Here is a 13426-nt window from a genome sequence, read left to right as displayed (position 1 = left end):
TCCTGCACCTCGCGGGAGACTTGGGATGTCCGGGTTTACCATTACAGGCAGCCCATCAAAGACGATTGTAGCTTTGTTGGGATGCCCAGCCATCCGGCGGGCATGCAGGCTGGTTCGCTCGGGTCGCCCGGTGGGACATGAGACCCAGAGAGACCGCATTATGCGGCTGGGGGGGAATTACCCTTCCGCTGCTTGAATTAGCAATCGAGCAGCTGGTTAGGCTCCAAAAACTGGTACTGTGTCGAAGCTGCAGGCATCACCCTGGTACAATCGCTTGAAGCACGATGGCGTACCAGGTATGTGATTGTGCGGCAAGGACTTTAAAACTGAGAATAATGCAAACTAATATTTCTAACTTTAGCACAGATGTAACACAATGAGATTAATGCAATCAGCTACAATCACCTACTCCCCCTTGTGGGCTGCGGTGAACATAATAGCTTTATAATCATTGCACTCATTCATACTGCGTCTCCTCTGCACTGCGCAGTAATCGATGATTAACCCCAGCTTATCGAAGGCATTTTTTACAAAGTTCTCACTGTATTTAAAAGAATGAAACCGTTCCCCGCTGACAATCATGTAACTTTTATCTATTGACGAAAAAAGTAACAGTTGGCCTCCGGGTTTTAGCAGCTGTATGATCTTTTCCAGGTTCTTCATATATTCATCTTCATTTTTACAGATATTATCCAGTAGCAAACCACTGACAACGCAGTCAGCGAGCGGTAACTCCACCGGGGAGGTTATGTTTTCCTGTTCAAAGTTACATTTCAAAACCTGCCTGATGGACGACTTCAGGCGCATTTCTATGTTCTGATGTTGGTCTCTAAAAACATAATACAGGCATTACAGGGAGAGTTTCCAGTATGCTGCAAGTGAAAAACAATTTTTGTAGTTAATATAGCACAGCCTTTATCAAAGAAAGCCCCGACTACAATTATACAATTATATGAGAGGCCCCTGCTGTCCATAAGATCAGATTTATTCTCTGCTGAAAAGGTCTGCTCTGTAGAGGACACTGCTCCTTCCTCTATCCATCCAACTTTTTTTTCCTGAAATACTCTGCACTTCTGGAGGACTCTGCTATTTTTGCTTTCTATAGCTATATGATAAGCATAGCAATTTAACCACTTGACAACCGGGATAAAGCCGAATGACGGCTACAGCACGGCCAACTTGTTCTGGGAGGCCGTCATAGGATGGCCTCCCGTGCTCACGCAGCTAAGAGTGTCCGTGATGGCTGGGTCCTAGGGTAAGGTGACCAGATTTTTTAAATAAAATCCAGGGAGATTTTTTACTAGTAATGGCAGCAATCAGCGACTCATATAGGGACTGCAATATTGCGGTGGACAAATCGGACACTAATGACACTTTGTGGGAGCAAGTGACACTAATACAGTGATCAGTGCTAAAAATATGCACTGTCGCTGTACTAATAACACTGGCTGGGAAGGGGATAACATCTAGAGCAATCAAAGGGTTAAACGTGTGCCTAACAAGTGTTTTTTTCACTGTGGGGCGGTGCTTTTACTAAGGGAAGGCATAGATCCCTGTACCTGCTTTGCAGGAACACAGGATCAATGTATTCCATACTGACAGAACGGCAATCTGCCTTGTTTACATGGGCAGACCACAGTTCTGTCTTTGAACATAATGATCAGCGGGTACCGGTGGATATCGAGTCCGCCTGAGCCGCTGATTGGCTCCCATACCCAGAAATGCAGGATTACATATATACTGTACGTGATCCTGCGCATCGCGGCAGTCCTGTAGTAGTAAATCTGCTATCAGGCAATCAGCAACTGGTTAACATCATCAGCATTATGATAACTCACAGGCAGCAGGCACTCTATCTTAGCTCTGGCTGGCTCTGTCACTAGTGTGTCACTTAACATGGCTTCTGGATGCTGATACATATGACCAATAAGTTACCAAAATCAACACCCAGCAGACATGTTATGTGACACATATAGAAAACAAGCTGTGCAAATGAACGTGAAAATATCCAAGAAAAACAATATAACCAGGTAGGTGAATGCATATATGGTCGATATTCCTGATATCATAACACAAAACAGGTATCCCTATTTGCAATAAATTCTAATGTGTCCAAATAAAAAGTGAACAAGTGAATGTTCTATTTTTCAAAAAAACACATCAGATGACGATAAAAAAAAAAAAAGGCTAAAGATGTACAGTCCTCCCATAGGTAAGTTGGTGACTTCAAACCAGAGCAGACCAAGGAAAAGTGATGTAATAGGAAAGAAATCCTCCACCTTCTATATAACTGCCTCTTACCGAAGATGAAGATCCCAACTAGAGATATTCTGTAGATGTATGGCCTATAACCCGGCCTAAGGGTCTATGCGACTGGATGTTGTTTCTTCGGCAATTAATTGTTCCCCAACCACTCACAAGCAGTCATGTATGATCACAACCAGGTGAGGAAGGAAAGAAAGGCCAACATAGCGTAATCCAGTAAACATTTAATATAAAAATTGGTTAAAATTACACTTACAGTGTAAAGATGAAAAATTGCATGTCAAAATTGTATAGCTGGCCGACTAACACAGCCCGTTCCCTTCCGGGACTATCTTGTGTAGTGATGACGTCAGCACGTTGCTTCTCCCTACGCCGTTTCGTCAAAACTGCCCCAGGACGAAGTCAGTTTTGACGAAACGGCGTAGGGAGAAGCAGCGTGCTGACGTCATCACTACACAAGATAGTCCCGGAGTGAACAGGCTGTGTTAGCCGGCCATACAATTTTCACATGCGATTTTTTATCTTCACACTGTAAGTGTAATATTAACCAATTTTTATATTAAATGTTTACTGGATTACGCTATGTTGGCCTTTCTTTCCTTCCTCACCTGGCTGTGATCATACATGACTGCTTGTGAGTGGTTGGGGAACGATTTATTGCCGAAGAAACAACATCCAGTCGCATAGACCCTTAGGCCGGGTTATAGGCCATACATCTACAGAAGATCTCAAGTTGGGATCTTCATCTTCGGTAAGAGGCAGCTATATAGAAGGTGTAGGATTTCTTTCCTATTACATCACTTTTCCTTGGTCTGCTCTGGTTTGAAGTCACCAACTTACCTATAGGAGGACTGTACATCTTTAGCCTTTTTTTTTTTTTATCGTCATCTGATGTGTTTTTTTGAAAAATAGAACATTCACTTGTTCACTTTGTATTTGGACACATTAGAATTTATTGCAAATAAAGTTAGTCTGGAGAGTAATATAAGGAATAATGTTAGTCAATGAGGAAACTTGGCTCGCCGAGATCCTCGGCGGCTTCACAAGGAACTCGACGAGCAAAACAATGTGTTTTGCCCGTCGAGTTACTCGGACGTGTGTACGGGGCCTTAGATCTGACAGGCGACCATCATTGAGCCTCTCAGAGTATGGTGCATCCTTCGATGAAGTTTCCAGGCCTTCTCCCAAGATACCAGCCTCTTGCATGGTCCTCTCCAGGATAGGACCTCCCCTGGCTTCCTTCATGAAGTGGCTTCCTCCCGCAGGACGGACAGCACAGGATCACCTTGCAAATGCAGGCCCAGTCTGACTACTGGGCCTACTAAGCAAAGCCGCAACCCCGGACCAACGTGGTCCCGGAGTCAGGATTCAGGAACATGCACCCCAGGCCAGGCGGGCCATGAGGCGTGAACAACGGGCCTCCGCCAATGGCGTCTGTCCCTTAAGTACCCCTCACCAGCATGCACAGTGGGTCGACCACTCCCAGTCATTCGCCGCCGAGGGGGACACCCAATACACCCTGACTCTGCTGCTGCCACCCTTGGCCTGGGATAGTAACAACACCCCCAGGCGGGCAACGACTCAGACCCCCTCTAAATCTACAGCAGGCCGCTACACCTTTAAAACCAAACACATATTAATTACACATGTTCTGTGGCTGATTAACGTGGTAATTAAACTTAGTTGGTGCCTTATCTGCATTAAATTAGCCTCAGAATCTGTATAATTCATATGTGTTCAGATTTAAAGGGATGAGGTGGTAAAACCTTGACTCAGCTACCTGTTTCCCACCCTTCCTTTTCTGCAGGTGTGAGGGATCCTCTATAAATACACATGGCGTGGTTTAAAAAAAATAGACAAGTACTGAACAATAAAGCCAACAATTGTGGAACCATTAAGGGACATGTTACCTCTTATCTTCTAACTCAGCAACAACAGTTGATGCATGCTTCCAATCATATGCTCCGGTACGGTCATGTAGCCATCTGCTCAGTTCCATGATACATTTCTCATTGGATTTTAGTACAACCATTTCTTTGAAGAAATTGGATGCAGAATAGAGATGGTGGATGAAGGAACCAATGCTGAGGTCAATTAAAAAATTACCCATAGCTTGACCTGTAGGAATATTACAAAACCAGATGTTATGTAGATTATAATCACAATAATTCCATTCATCCAATTAACCCTGGTGCATGAGACTCTGGTGCCTAGCTGCATCTGGAGGGCAGAGGTGAACTTTCCAGCCCACCGGTTGGCAGCCATTTAAACTTTATGACAGTCTGACAACTGTTGTGACTAGACGGGGCTGGGAGGTGCATCCAGCAGTATGTACGTTTAGGGCTGTATGCATCCAGGGATAAATGCCCAGAAGCATACTACTCTAAATGAAAGTACTACTGAGTACACCACCCAGCCCTGTTCACAGTAGTGTATTTAGGTTTTGTGCTGCCCTAGGCCTGACTAAGCTTGTGCACCCCCTAATTTAAATATGACCCACCCCATCCTGTCAAGGTCACACCCCTGAAAATTTCGAGCTGGGACACTAGTTCTGAGGGCTTTGGGGGGGGGGGGCAATGGAGTCCTTTAATTTGCATAGATTTCCTCTCACTTCCTGTTTGGCTATGGGGCAGGAAGTAAAGGGAAATCTATGCAATGGGACAGGGATGGTAAAAAATAAACTGACTGGGGCTATAACCCCTTACTCTGTCCAAAATGGAAAAAAAAAGTGTTGCCTATAGTTCTACTTTAAGCACAAATTTGTGATAATTTGATGGAGAGGACTAAGAAGATATAACCATGTCAATGGTGCAGAAGAAAACACATAGCTCCCAACTGTCCCTGATTTGGAGCAATGTCCCTCTGTCCCTCATTCCTCCTCATTTTGGTCTGATCTATATAGATGTATATAAAATGCACCTTTTATCTGTTCAAAAAGAGAGGCACAGAGCAAACAGAGTTAGGGGAGGGCCGGCAAGACAGGGTGGACTGGCCGTAGGTGATAGGCTCTGCTAGTGGGGGAGGAGATAGGATGTTGCGTGGGGTGGGGGCAGCAGGAGTGGCTAGCCCGGAGGAAGTGACGTTTTGTCACTCCTCCATTTTTTACACAAGGGAAGAAGCTGCCCACCCACCCTCCCTGGTTTTAGGCTTTGTGTAGGCGGTTTTGGGTCCCTGTAAGACAGGAGAAGTCTGGAAGTTGGGTGTGAAAAAGGTTGTACCCATACGTGGTATGGGGGTTATTGGGTACCTTTCTGTTGACGTGGGTTAACCAGGAAGGGGTTAAAAGTGTTATGTCACTGAGGACGGTAATGCTGCCTCTGAGTCGGTGTCTCGCGACTAGGCCTAGTTAATAAATGTTGTCCCAGTGTCCAATCTGAGAGGTGTGGTCTTCAGACCACTAGGTGTTAAAATGTGTATATAGTTATTTAAAAGTTATTTATGTTAAAATTTTATATTTTAAATAAAGAGGCCTGAAGGCCAATTTTACTCCATAACGTGGGCCCTGGTATTATTGGGTTTGTGGGGTAAGGTGCAGAGGTGGTTTTTGGGGGGTATGGTAGATAGTGGGTAATGGTCACTAGGATCAGTCCTTCACATGTCAAGTGTTTTCCAGTGCTTAACCTTTAATCTTATTTCTAAATTGCTGCATTTGTAAATTCCAAAACCCAATATAAATGAATAGCACTGGTAAAAAAAGCACTTGTAGGTTTAACCAATCTTGGTTTTTTTTTGTACAATTCTACTTTAAGGGGGCGTAGCAAGGGATGTGTCCTATGCCTGCATACTTTTGCTGATAGGTGTCCCTCGCTCCCATCTCAAAAAGTTGGGAGTAAAATTAGAAGCACCACCCCCCCCCCCACCCCACAGTCTCAGAATGCCGGTCGCCTGCATAACGGAAGTAGTGCGGATGATTTATGGGGGTGGGTGCTAGACAAATTTGCCACTCTGCCCAGTCCACCCCATAAGACTGGCGCTACACTAACAGTTTAGCGCAAGAAGGCAGGGACTCTTTCCGTGCTGCCCCCCTGCAAAGTGCTGCCCTTTTTGGCCTAGGCCAGGATACAGCATTGCCCGTTCACACTATAATAGAGTTTGACAGACTGCTGGAAGTAGGGCTGGACAGTTCACCTTTGCCCTCCAGCCACAGCTACATACCAGAACCATGCATGCCAAGTGTGCATCATGCCTTAAAATTAACATGTTAAAGCAGAGTTTCACTGCCGGCTGTATCACAGGATTACGGGAGTGTGTGATGGGCTGGGGTATCACTTGAAAGACAAAACAGGCACCCCATAGCCTACATTCATTTATTTTTATTGTTATTTTTTGATATCCTGCTATTCTATAAAACAACCAGTAGATGGCAGAGAGGGTACCCGAACAGAGTCTATATAAGGCCACATGCACCATGTGACTTAGTGAAACTCATTTCACATCATAAAGAAGCATGGTCATATATTCTCCTGTTCGTGTATTTTTGTAGGTATGTACTTTAAACCTTTCTCATTCTTACTAAACTGTACTAGAACGATTCCTAAACATCTAGAGCAGATGCAGGAGAAAGTTTAAGTAGATTTTGTGCAATAGTTTGGCTGTAATTAGACTTTCAAAGCAACATGTGTTGAGAGCAGTGAAAATAGCGAAAAACCCTAGGACTATTGTATTGGTCGGAGCAACTGTTTATTGCAAGCACTAGACTGTTATATATGGGTATATTTCAACCTGATTTATGCAAAGTTATATATATTAGAAGCACATGGTAAAATGATATAGGATTAATAGCCACATGGACAGGTTATACACTGCTTGTACATTTATGCAAGATGCGCCATCTAGTGGTCAAAAGAGAGAATTGCTTCAGGATTTATATTTATAAGCAATGCAGTGTAATTCTCATTGTGACACAGCTAAAGTGTGCTATAGAGATAAAGATAAGTATCTATAACACAGAAAAAAAGGAAAATGGATGTTTATTAAAATATAATGGTATTCATTGTTGCAGCTATGTTTTAAAAGTATTTCAGTCCAATCTGTACTGTTGTTATGTTAGCGATTATAAACATGTAACTATAAAAAAACTGTATGTATTGTTATGTAAAAGTGAAACTCATTTCACATCATAAAGAAGCATGGTCATATATTCTCCTGTTCGTGTATTTTTGTAGTACCCGCCGAGATGATCACATCACATCAGTACGTCTACAATCATCGGTTCCCTTAATCTATATTTTGGGACCGGTAAAATTTTGGGGGCTCGTCCGGGATTCGTTGTGTACCAGTGAGAGGGAAACGCGAGACGAGTGTGAGTCGACTGCAGAGCTACAAGGAGAGTCGCGAGTGTCGTCTGCCGTGTGAGTGCAAGTTGTCAGAGTGCAACAGAGATGGCGTCCCCTCGTCGTGCGCTGATGTGGGATATCCGGAAACAAATTCATCTGCTGAGTAAAGAACAGCTGTATAGCTATTACGCTGGATGATGAAAGAGACGTGGACATTCCATCAGTGACTGGTGCAAGCGAAATGGAATTCGTTGAATTTATTGTAGACTACATGAGAAGTGATCAGCTGGCGAAGTTAGAAGATCAAGGCATGTCTTACCTGCTCATCATCCAAGACAAGATCGATGAACTAAAACTCAATAAGGAAAGTACACCAACTGTGAACATTGCAACCACTGCTAAAGAAATGAGTAGTGGGACTGCAAGGACTGAACAGGGATCGGAGGTGGTGAGATTAACTGATGTTGTTGCTTTATTGCCACGTAGGGAATTGAAAATGCATGGTGGTGTAATTTCAGATCATGGTTCGGACATGAGTTACAGTAGCGTGTGCCGTCAGATTGACGAGGGTCTAAGTGAACAATTCCCTGAATCTGAAATTATACGCACAGTGTTGAGGATAATCAAACCTGGTCATTTTAAAGATATGTTGACTGACAAAGAGGATTTTACTGTTGTTGAATTGAAAAAGTTTTTGAAGTCACATATGAGAGGACGAAGTGGTACTGAGTTATTTCAGGAACTTAGCAATGCTACACAGCAAGAAAAAGAGACAGCACAACAATTTGTTTACAGGCTAGCAGGGTTAAAACAAAAAATTCTGTCTACATCACAACATGATAGGCTAGAGTTTAACTATGACAAAAAGCTAGTACAAGGCGTATTCCTCCATACACTGTATCAGGGACTAAACGAGAAAAATTCTAATGTCAGACAAGATATCAAGCCTTACGTGTCTGATTTGACAGTAACCGATGACTTTGTCATAGAGCAGGTCACCAGATCAGTTGATGAAGAAACAGAAAGGCAAGGACGCTTAAACAGTGCACCTAAACATAAACATCTTACTGTTCATTCGTCACAGACACCAGGGAATAGTGAAAAAGAAACAGTGCAAAAGAGAGTTGAGGGAGATGCTAGAGCAAATCACACTGCACTAATGGAACTAACAACACAGGTTTCGGCTCTCACGAAGAACCTGGAGAAGATGATGAAGCAAACTCCTGTTGTGGAAAACCGAATGACTAAGCCACTAACCAATGTTCAAGTTCCAGATACAGCTCACTGCAAGCCCAGGTGTGATGATTGCATCAAACGAGAGAGTCAGAACTGCTACCATTGTTTCTACTGTGGTTGGACAGGACACAGAGCAGTTGATTGCTTGAAGAAAAGAAGGCAGTCGGGAAACGACAGACGGTCACTGGGAAAGGGACAACCAGTGACCACCTCAAAATATCTGTCCCATGCTAAGATAAATAGGGTATTCACCCACCAGTCAACTAGAACACTCCCAAAAGAGAATGGATGCTCCAAACAACGCGTAGCACAATTAATTGGAGGAAAATGCCTATTGTCTTGTCGGATGAATGGTGTTCCTGTTGACATGTTGATGGACACAGGAGCTCAGGTCAGCATTGTCGGGAAGGCATGGTTAGAAAAGTTTCTACCCGGTGTCTCTATTAGACACATACAAGATTTACTTTGTGATGACAACTTATCCATTACAGCTGCAAATGGTTCTATCATTCCATTCATTGGATGGATTGAAGTCCTCCTGGAATTCGAAAGTAGTGGACATGGAAACTCAGCCATCCATGTGCCAATACTGGTGAGCGACTGCTGTAACGACAATCCACTCCTTGGATTTAATGTTATCGAAGAATTGATTAGAGAAAACCGTGACCGATCAAACAGCACCCAAAACCTGACTATCTTGCTAAGTGAGGCCATGAAAGTAAGACAGAGTGTAGCGAATAACATTGTCAATGCTGTCAGTCAAGCAACTGAACCAGGAGAAATATCCGATAGTCGTGTGGTCAAAGTGGGGAAGAAAGGACTCCAGATCAAAGGAGGCGAGCTTGGTGAAGTCAAATGCAGAATTAGAGCATGGCCGAAAGGAGGAATCATGCCATTTGAACCACTTCCAGAATATCCAGTTGAAGAAGGACTTGAACTATTTCCTTCAGTGGTAGATGTACCAAACGGTTTCTCTAAACTAGTGAAGATACCCATACTAAACCGTGCTGAACATGATATCTACCTTCCGCCCAGAACAGTATTGGGTACCATTTCTCCAGCAGCTGAGATTCTACCGTTTTCTCCAAATAAAGACGATGAAAAGGGAATTGACCAGAAGGAAAGAATGTTTCATGTAAACCAGTTGAATCAAGTGAACGCTGAAAATCAGCTACCCACTAACGAATTTGTTAAGTGGCACCCACCTGTCAATTTGGATAATCTCGCAGAAGAAGAACAGGAGATAGCGAGACAAATGTTATATGACGAATCAGATGTCTTTGCTCGAGATGAGGGAGACATAGGAAGCATTCCAAACCTGAAACTGAAGATAAATCTGAAAGATGAAACTCCTGTCCAGAAACGCTACAATTCGATACCGAAACCCCTATATCAGGAAGTGAAAGAATATGTCCAAAACCTTCTTGACCAAGGTTGGGTAACGAAATCTTCTTCTGCATACTCGTCACCAGTTGTCTGTGTTCGGAAGAAGGACAGGAGCCTACGACTATGTGTGGACTTTAGGGAGTTAAACCGGAAGACTATTCCAGATCGACATCCACTACCTAGAATACAAGATCTGCTGGATAGCTTAGGAGGATTTACATGGTTCTCAATCCTGGACCAGGGTAGTGCGTATCATCAAGGCTTTGTGCACGAAGACTCCAGACACCTGACAGCTTTCAGCACCCCCTGGGGACTCCTGGAGTGGAATCGCATTCCGTTCGGATTAACTAATGCCCCAGCAGCTTTTCAGAGATGCATGGAGAATGTACTAGAGGGCATCAGAGACAAATGTTGTTCTCCATACCTGGATGACGTACTTTGCTACTCCAAAACTTTTCAGGAGCATGTCGATGATCTTAGGCAAGTGCTTAGTCGAATGCGCGAGCATGGTATCAAACTTAGACCGAAGAAGTGTGAACTCTTTAAACGACAGATTCGATACCTTGGGCGAATGGTGTCAGAAGAAGGCATAAAAATTGACCCAAGTGATCTTGAAGCAGTATTGCAGTTGAAAAGGAAAGAACCAAAAACAGTTGGAGAAGTCAGAACTTTGTTAGGATTCCTGAGCTACTACAGGTCCTTCATTCAAGATTTCTCTCGACTTGCTAAACCACTGTACGAACTTTTGCAGAACACTGAGAAAGAATCTGCTACATCCATCACCAAAAACCGGTGCGGGGAACCTACAAAGAGAGACGGGAATAAAACACAAGTGCCATCTAAAACACCGATCCAATGGACACCCAAACATCAAGCTGTGGTAGTCAGATTGGTGGACATGCTAACCAATCCACCGATACTAGCATACCCTGATTTTGACTTACCCTTCGTCTTACACACTGATGCTTCCAATGAAGGCCTAGGTGCTGTACTGTACCAACGACAAGGAGAACACCTTCGTGTTATTGGATTTGGCTCCAGAACATTGACCCCAGCGGAACGCAATTACCATCTCCACTCTGGTAAACTTGAGTTTTTAGCTCTGAAGTGGGCAATCTGTGACAAATTCAGAGATTACCTGTATTACGCTCCAACACTCACAGTCTATACAGACAACAACCCATTGACATACGTCTTGAGTACCGCCAAACTGAATGCTGTGGGTCATCGCTGGGTTGGTGAGCTGGCCGATTTCCACTTCGATATCAAGTACAGGCCAGGTAAACAGAATGCTGACGCGGATACACTGTCACGATTTCCGGTGGAACTCACTGAGAATCTGAGTGAGTACACAGAGCTTGTACCATTCGAGGTTGTGTCAGCTATGTGGCAAGGGAGCAAAGCTGTCAACGAAGAAGAGGCACCATGGGTGGCCTCATTGACTCTTCACTCAGAAAGTGATGTGGCAGAAGAATTGCTGAAAGGACGGACAATCTGCCCAATGACTCAGGAGAATATCAGAGCATTACAAGAAGACGATACCAACATTAGAGAAGTGGTCTGGCTTAAGGAGAACAATTGGACTCCAAACCACAAAGAAAAGGAGAGTATGACCAGTAAAACAAGACGTTTGATACACGAATGGAACAAACTCATAGTGGAGGAAGGAATCCTATATCGACACTCTGGAACCCGAAAACAGCTAGTTCTACCAGAAAAGCTAAAACCATTGGTCTTAAGAAGCCTTCACGATGACATGGGTCACATTGGCACTGACAAGGTAATCCACCTAGCACGTGAACGGTTTTACTGGCCATTTATGCAAAGAGACATTGATGAATATGTGCTGAAGACGTGTAACTGCATCAAACAAAAGCGTCCAAATATCCCAGAAAGAGCACCTATGGGTGGGATTACTACCAGTTCACCCTTGGAGCTAGTATCCATTGATTACCTCCACTTGGAGAGAAGCAAAGGAGGATATGAGTATATACTCGTAATGGTAGACCATTTCACACGCTTTGCACAAGCGTATCCAACTAAGAACAAATCTGGAAAAACGGCAGCAGAAAAGATTTTTCAAGATTTCATACCACGTTTTGGATATCCAGAGAAACTCCACCATGATCAAGGAAGAGAATTTGAAAACAACTTGTTTCAGACATTGCAACGATTGGCAGGGATTTCTCATTCAAGAACTACCCCATACCATCCACAGGGTAACCCAGTGGAGAGACTGAACCGTACTTTGTTACAGATGCTTCGTACCTTAGAGGAAGAGAAAAAGTCAGATTGGAAAGAACATCTTCCACACATGGTTCATGCATACAATTGCACCAGGCATGAAGCCACTGGATACTCGCCATTCTTTCTATTGTATGGGAGATCTCCTCGTTTGCCGATTGACCTAATGCTCAATCTAAATTTGGAAAAGGAATCAGAAAGTCAACCAACATTTACTCAGAAATGGGCATCCAGAATGCAAGAAGCTTACAAGATCGCATCCGAGAATAGCCAAAAATCATCTGCAAAAGGGAAGAAGTACTATGACAAGAAGATAAAAGGAGCACCTCTCCAACCGGGTGATCGGGTCTTAGTACGAAATCTCTCTGAAAGAGGAGGTCCTGGTAAACTTCGTTCATACTGGGAAGAATCAGTACACAAAGTAGTAGAAAGAATCAAAGATGGGCCTGTGTACAAAATTCAGCCTGAAAGTGGTAAAAAGACTATTCGAGTACTGCACAGAAATCTGTTACTACCAGTAAATGACCTACCCATTGAAAGACACATTCCAAGAGTACCGATGAATAAAAGACAATCAAGTAACAGGAAAGAGACTAGCATGGATCTGAACCAGGAGAAGGAAGGTTCCGATGATGAAAGATGGTATTATTCTTGTGTACCAGAGACTACAGAAAGTCATGATCACGTTGTGCCTCAACAAAACTCTCAGAACGTACAGAAACCGCCATTAAGAATTTCTGCTCCAGAGTTCTATCCTACAACTACCACACCCAATCTTGAACAAGAACAAAATGATGGAACAGTAGTTGGTGACCAAGTTTGGGCTTCAGACATGGTGGAACTAGACACTGCAGAATTACACCCATTAAGTCAAGACTTACCGGTGAGCCAAGATATGCTAAGAGAGAATGATGTTGATGGAGAAGACTCAACTCCTGTAAGAAGATCTACCAGGCAAACTAAGTCTAAAGAGATCTTTACATATGATACACTAGGTCAGCCAACCTACAGACCAAGTC

General features: G+C 43.5%; 1 protein-coding gene across 1 annotated transcript; it reads right to left on the bottom strand.

The window, feature by feature from the left end:
* Positions 1 to 405: 405 nt before the first annotated feature.
* Positions 406 to 5487, bottom strand: LOC120915860 (nicotinamide N-methyltransferase-like). The gene is made up of 3 exons (XM_040326670.1): positions 5397 to 5487; positions 4176 to 4383; positions 406 to 829 (listed from the first exon to the last, which is right to left on the bottom strand). The coding sequence occupies exons 1-3, from the start codon at positions 5485 to 5487 to the stop codon at positions 406 to 408; spliced, it is 723 nt and encodes a 240-aa protein (XP_040182604.1).
* Between the last annotated feature and the right edge of the window lie 7939 nt (positions 5488 to 13426).

This window comes from Rana temporaria, chromosome 10, assembly GCF_905171775.1.
Source record: "Rana temporaria chromosome 10, aRanTem1.1, whole genome shotgun sequence".
NCBI lineage: Eukaryota > Metazoa > Chordata > Amphibia > Anura > Ranidae > Rana > Rana temporaria.
The sequence above is the reverse complement of the archived record's forward strand: the minus strand, read 5'-3'. Positions and strand labels throughout refer to the sequence as shown.

Excerpts from the sequence above, each read along its gene's own strand:
- LOC120915860 (XM_040326670.1), bottom strand. The coding sequence starts at position 5,487 with ATGGGTACAACCTTTTTCACACCCAACTTCCAGACTTCTCCTGTCTTA. Across the intron at positions 4,384-5,396 it reads AAAGCCTAAAACCAGGGAGG|GTCAAGCTATGGGTAATTTT; the intron begins GTGGGTGGGCAG and ends ATATTCCTACAG. Across the intron at positions 830-4,175 it reads GCTGAGTTAGAAGATAAGAG|AGACCAACATCAGAACATAG; the intron begins GTAACATGTCCC and ends TTATGTTTTTAG.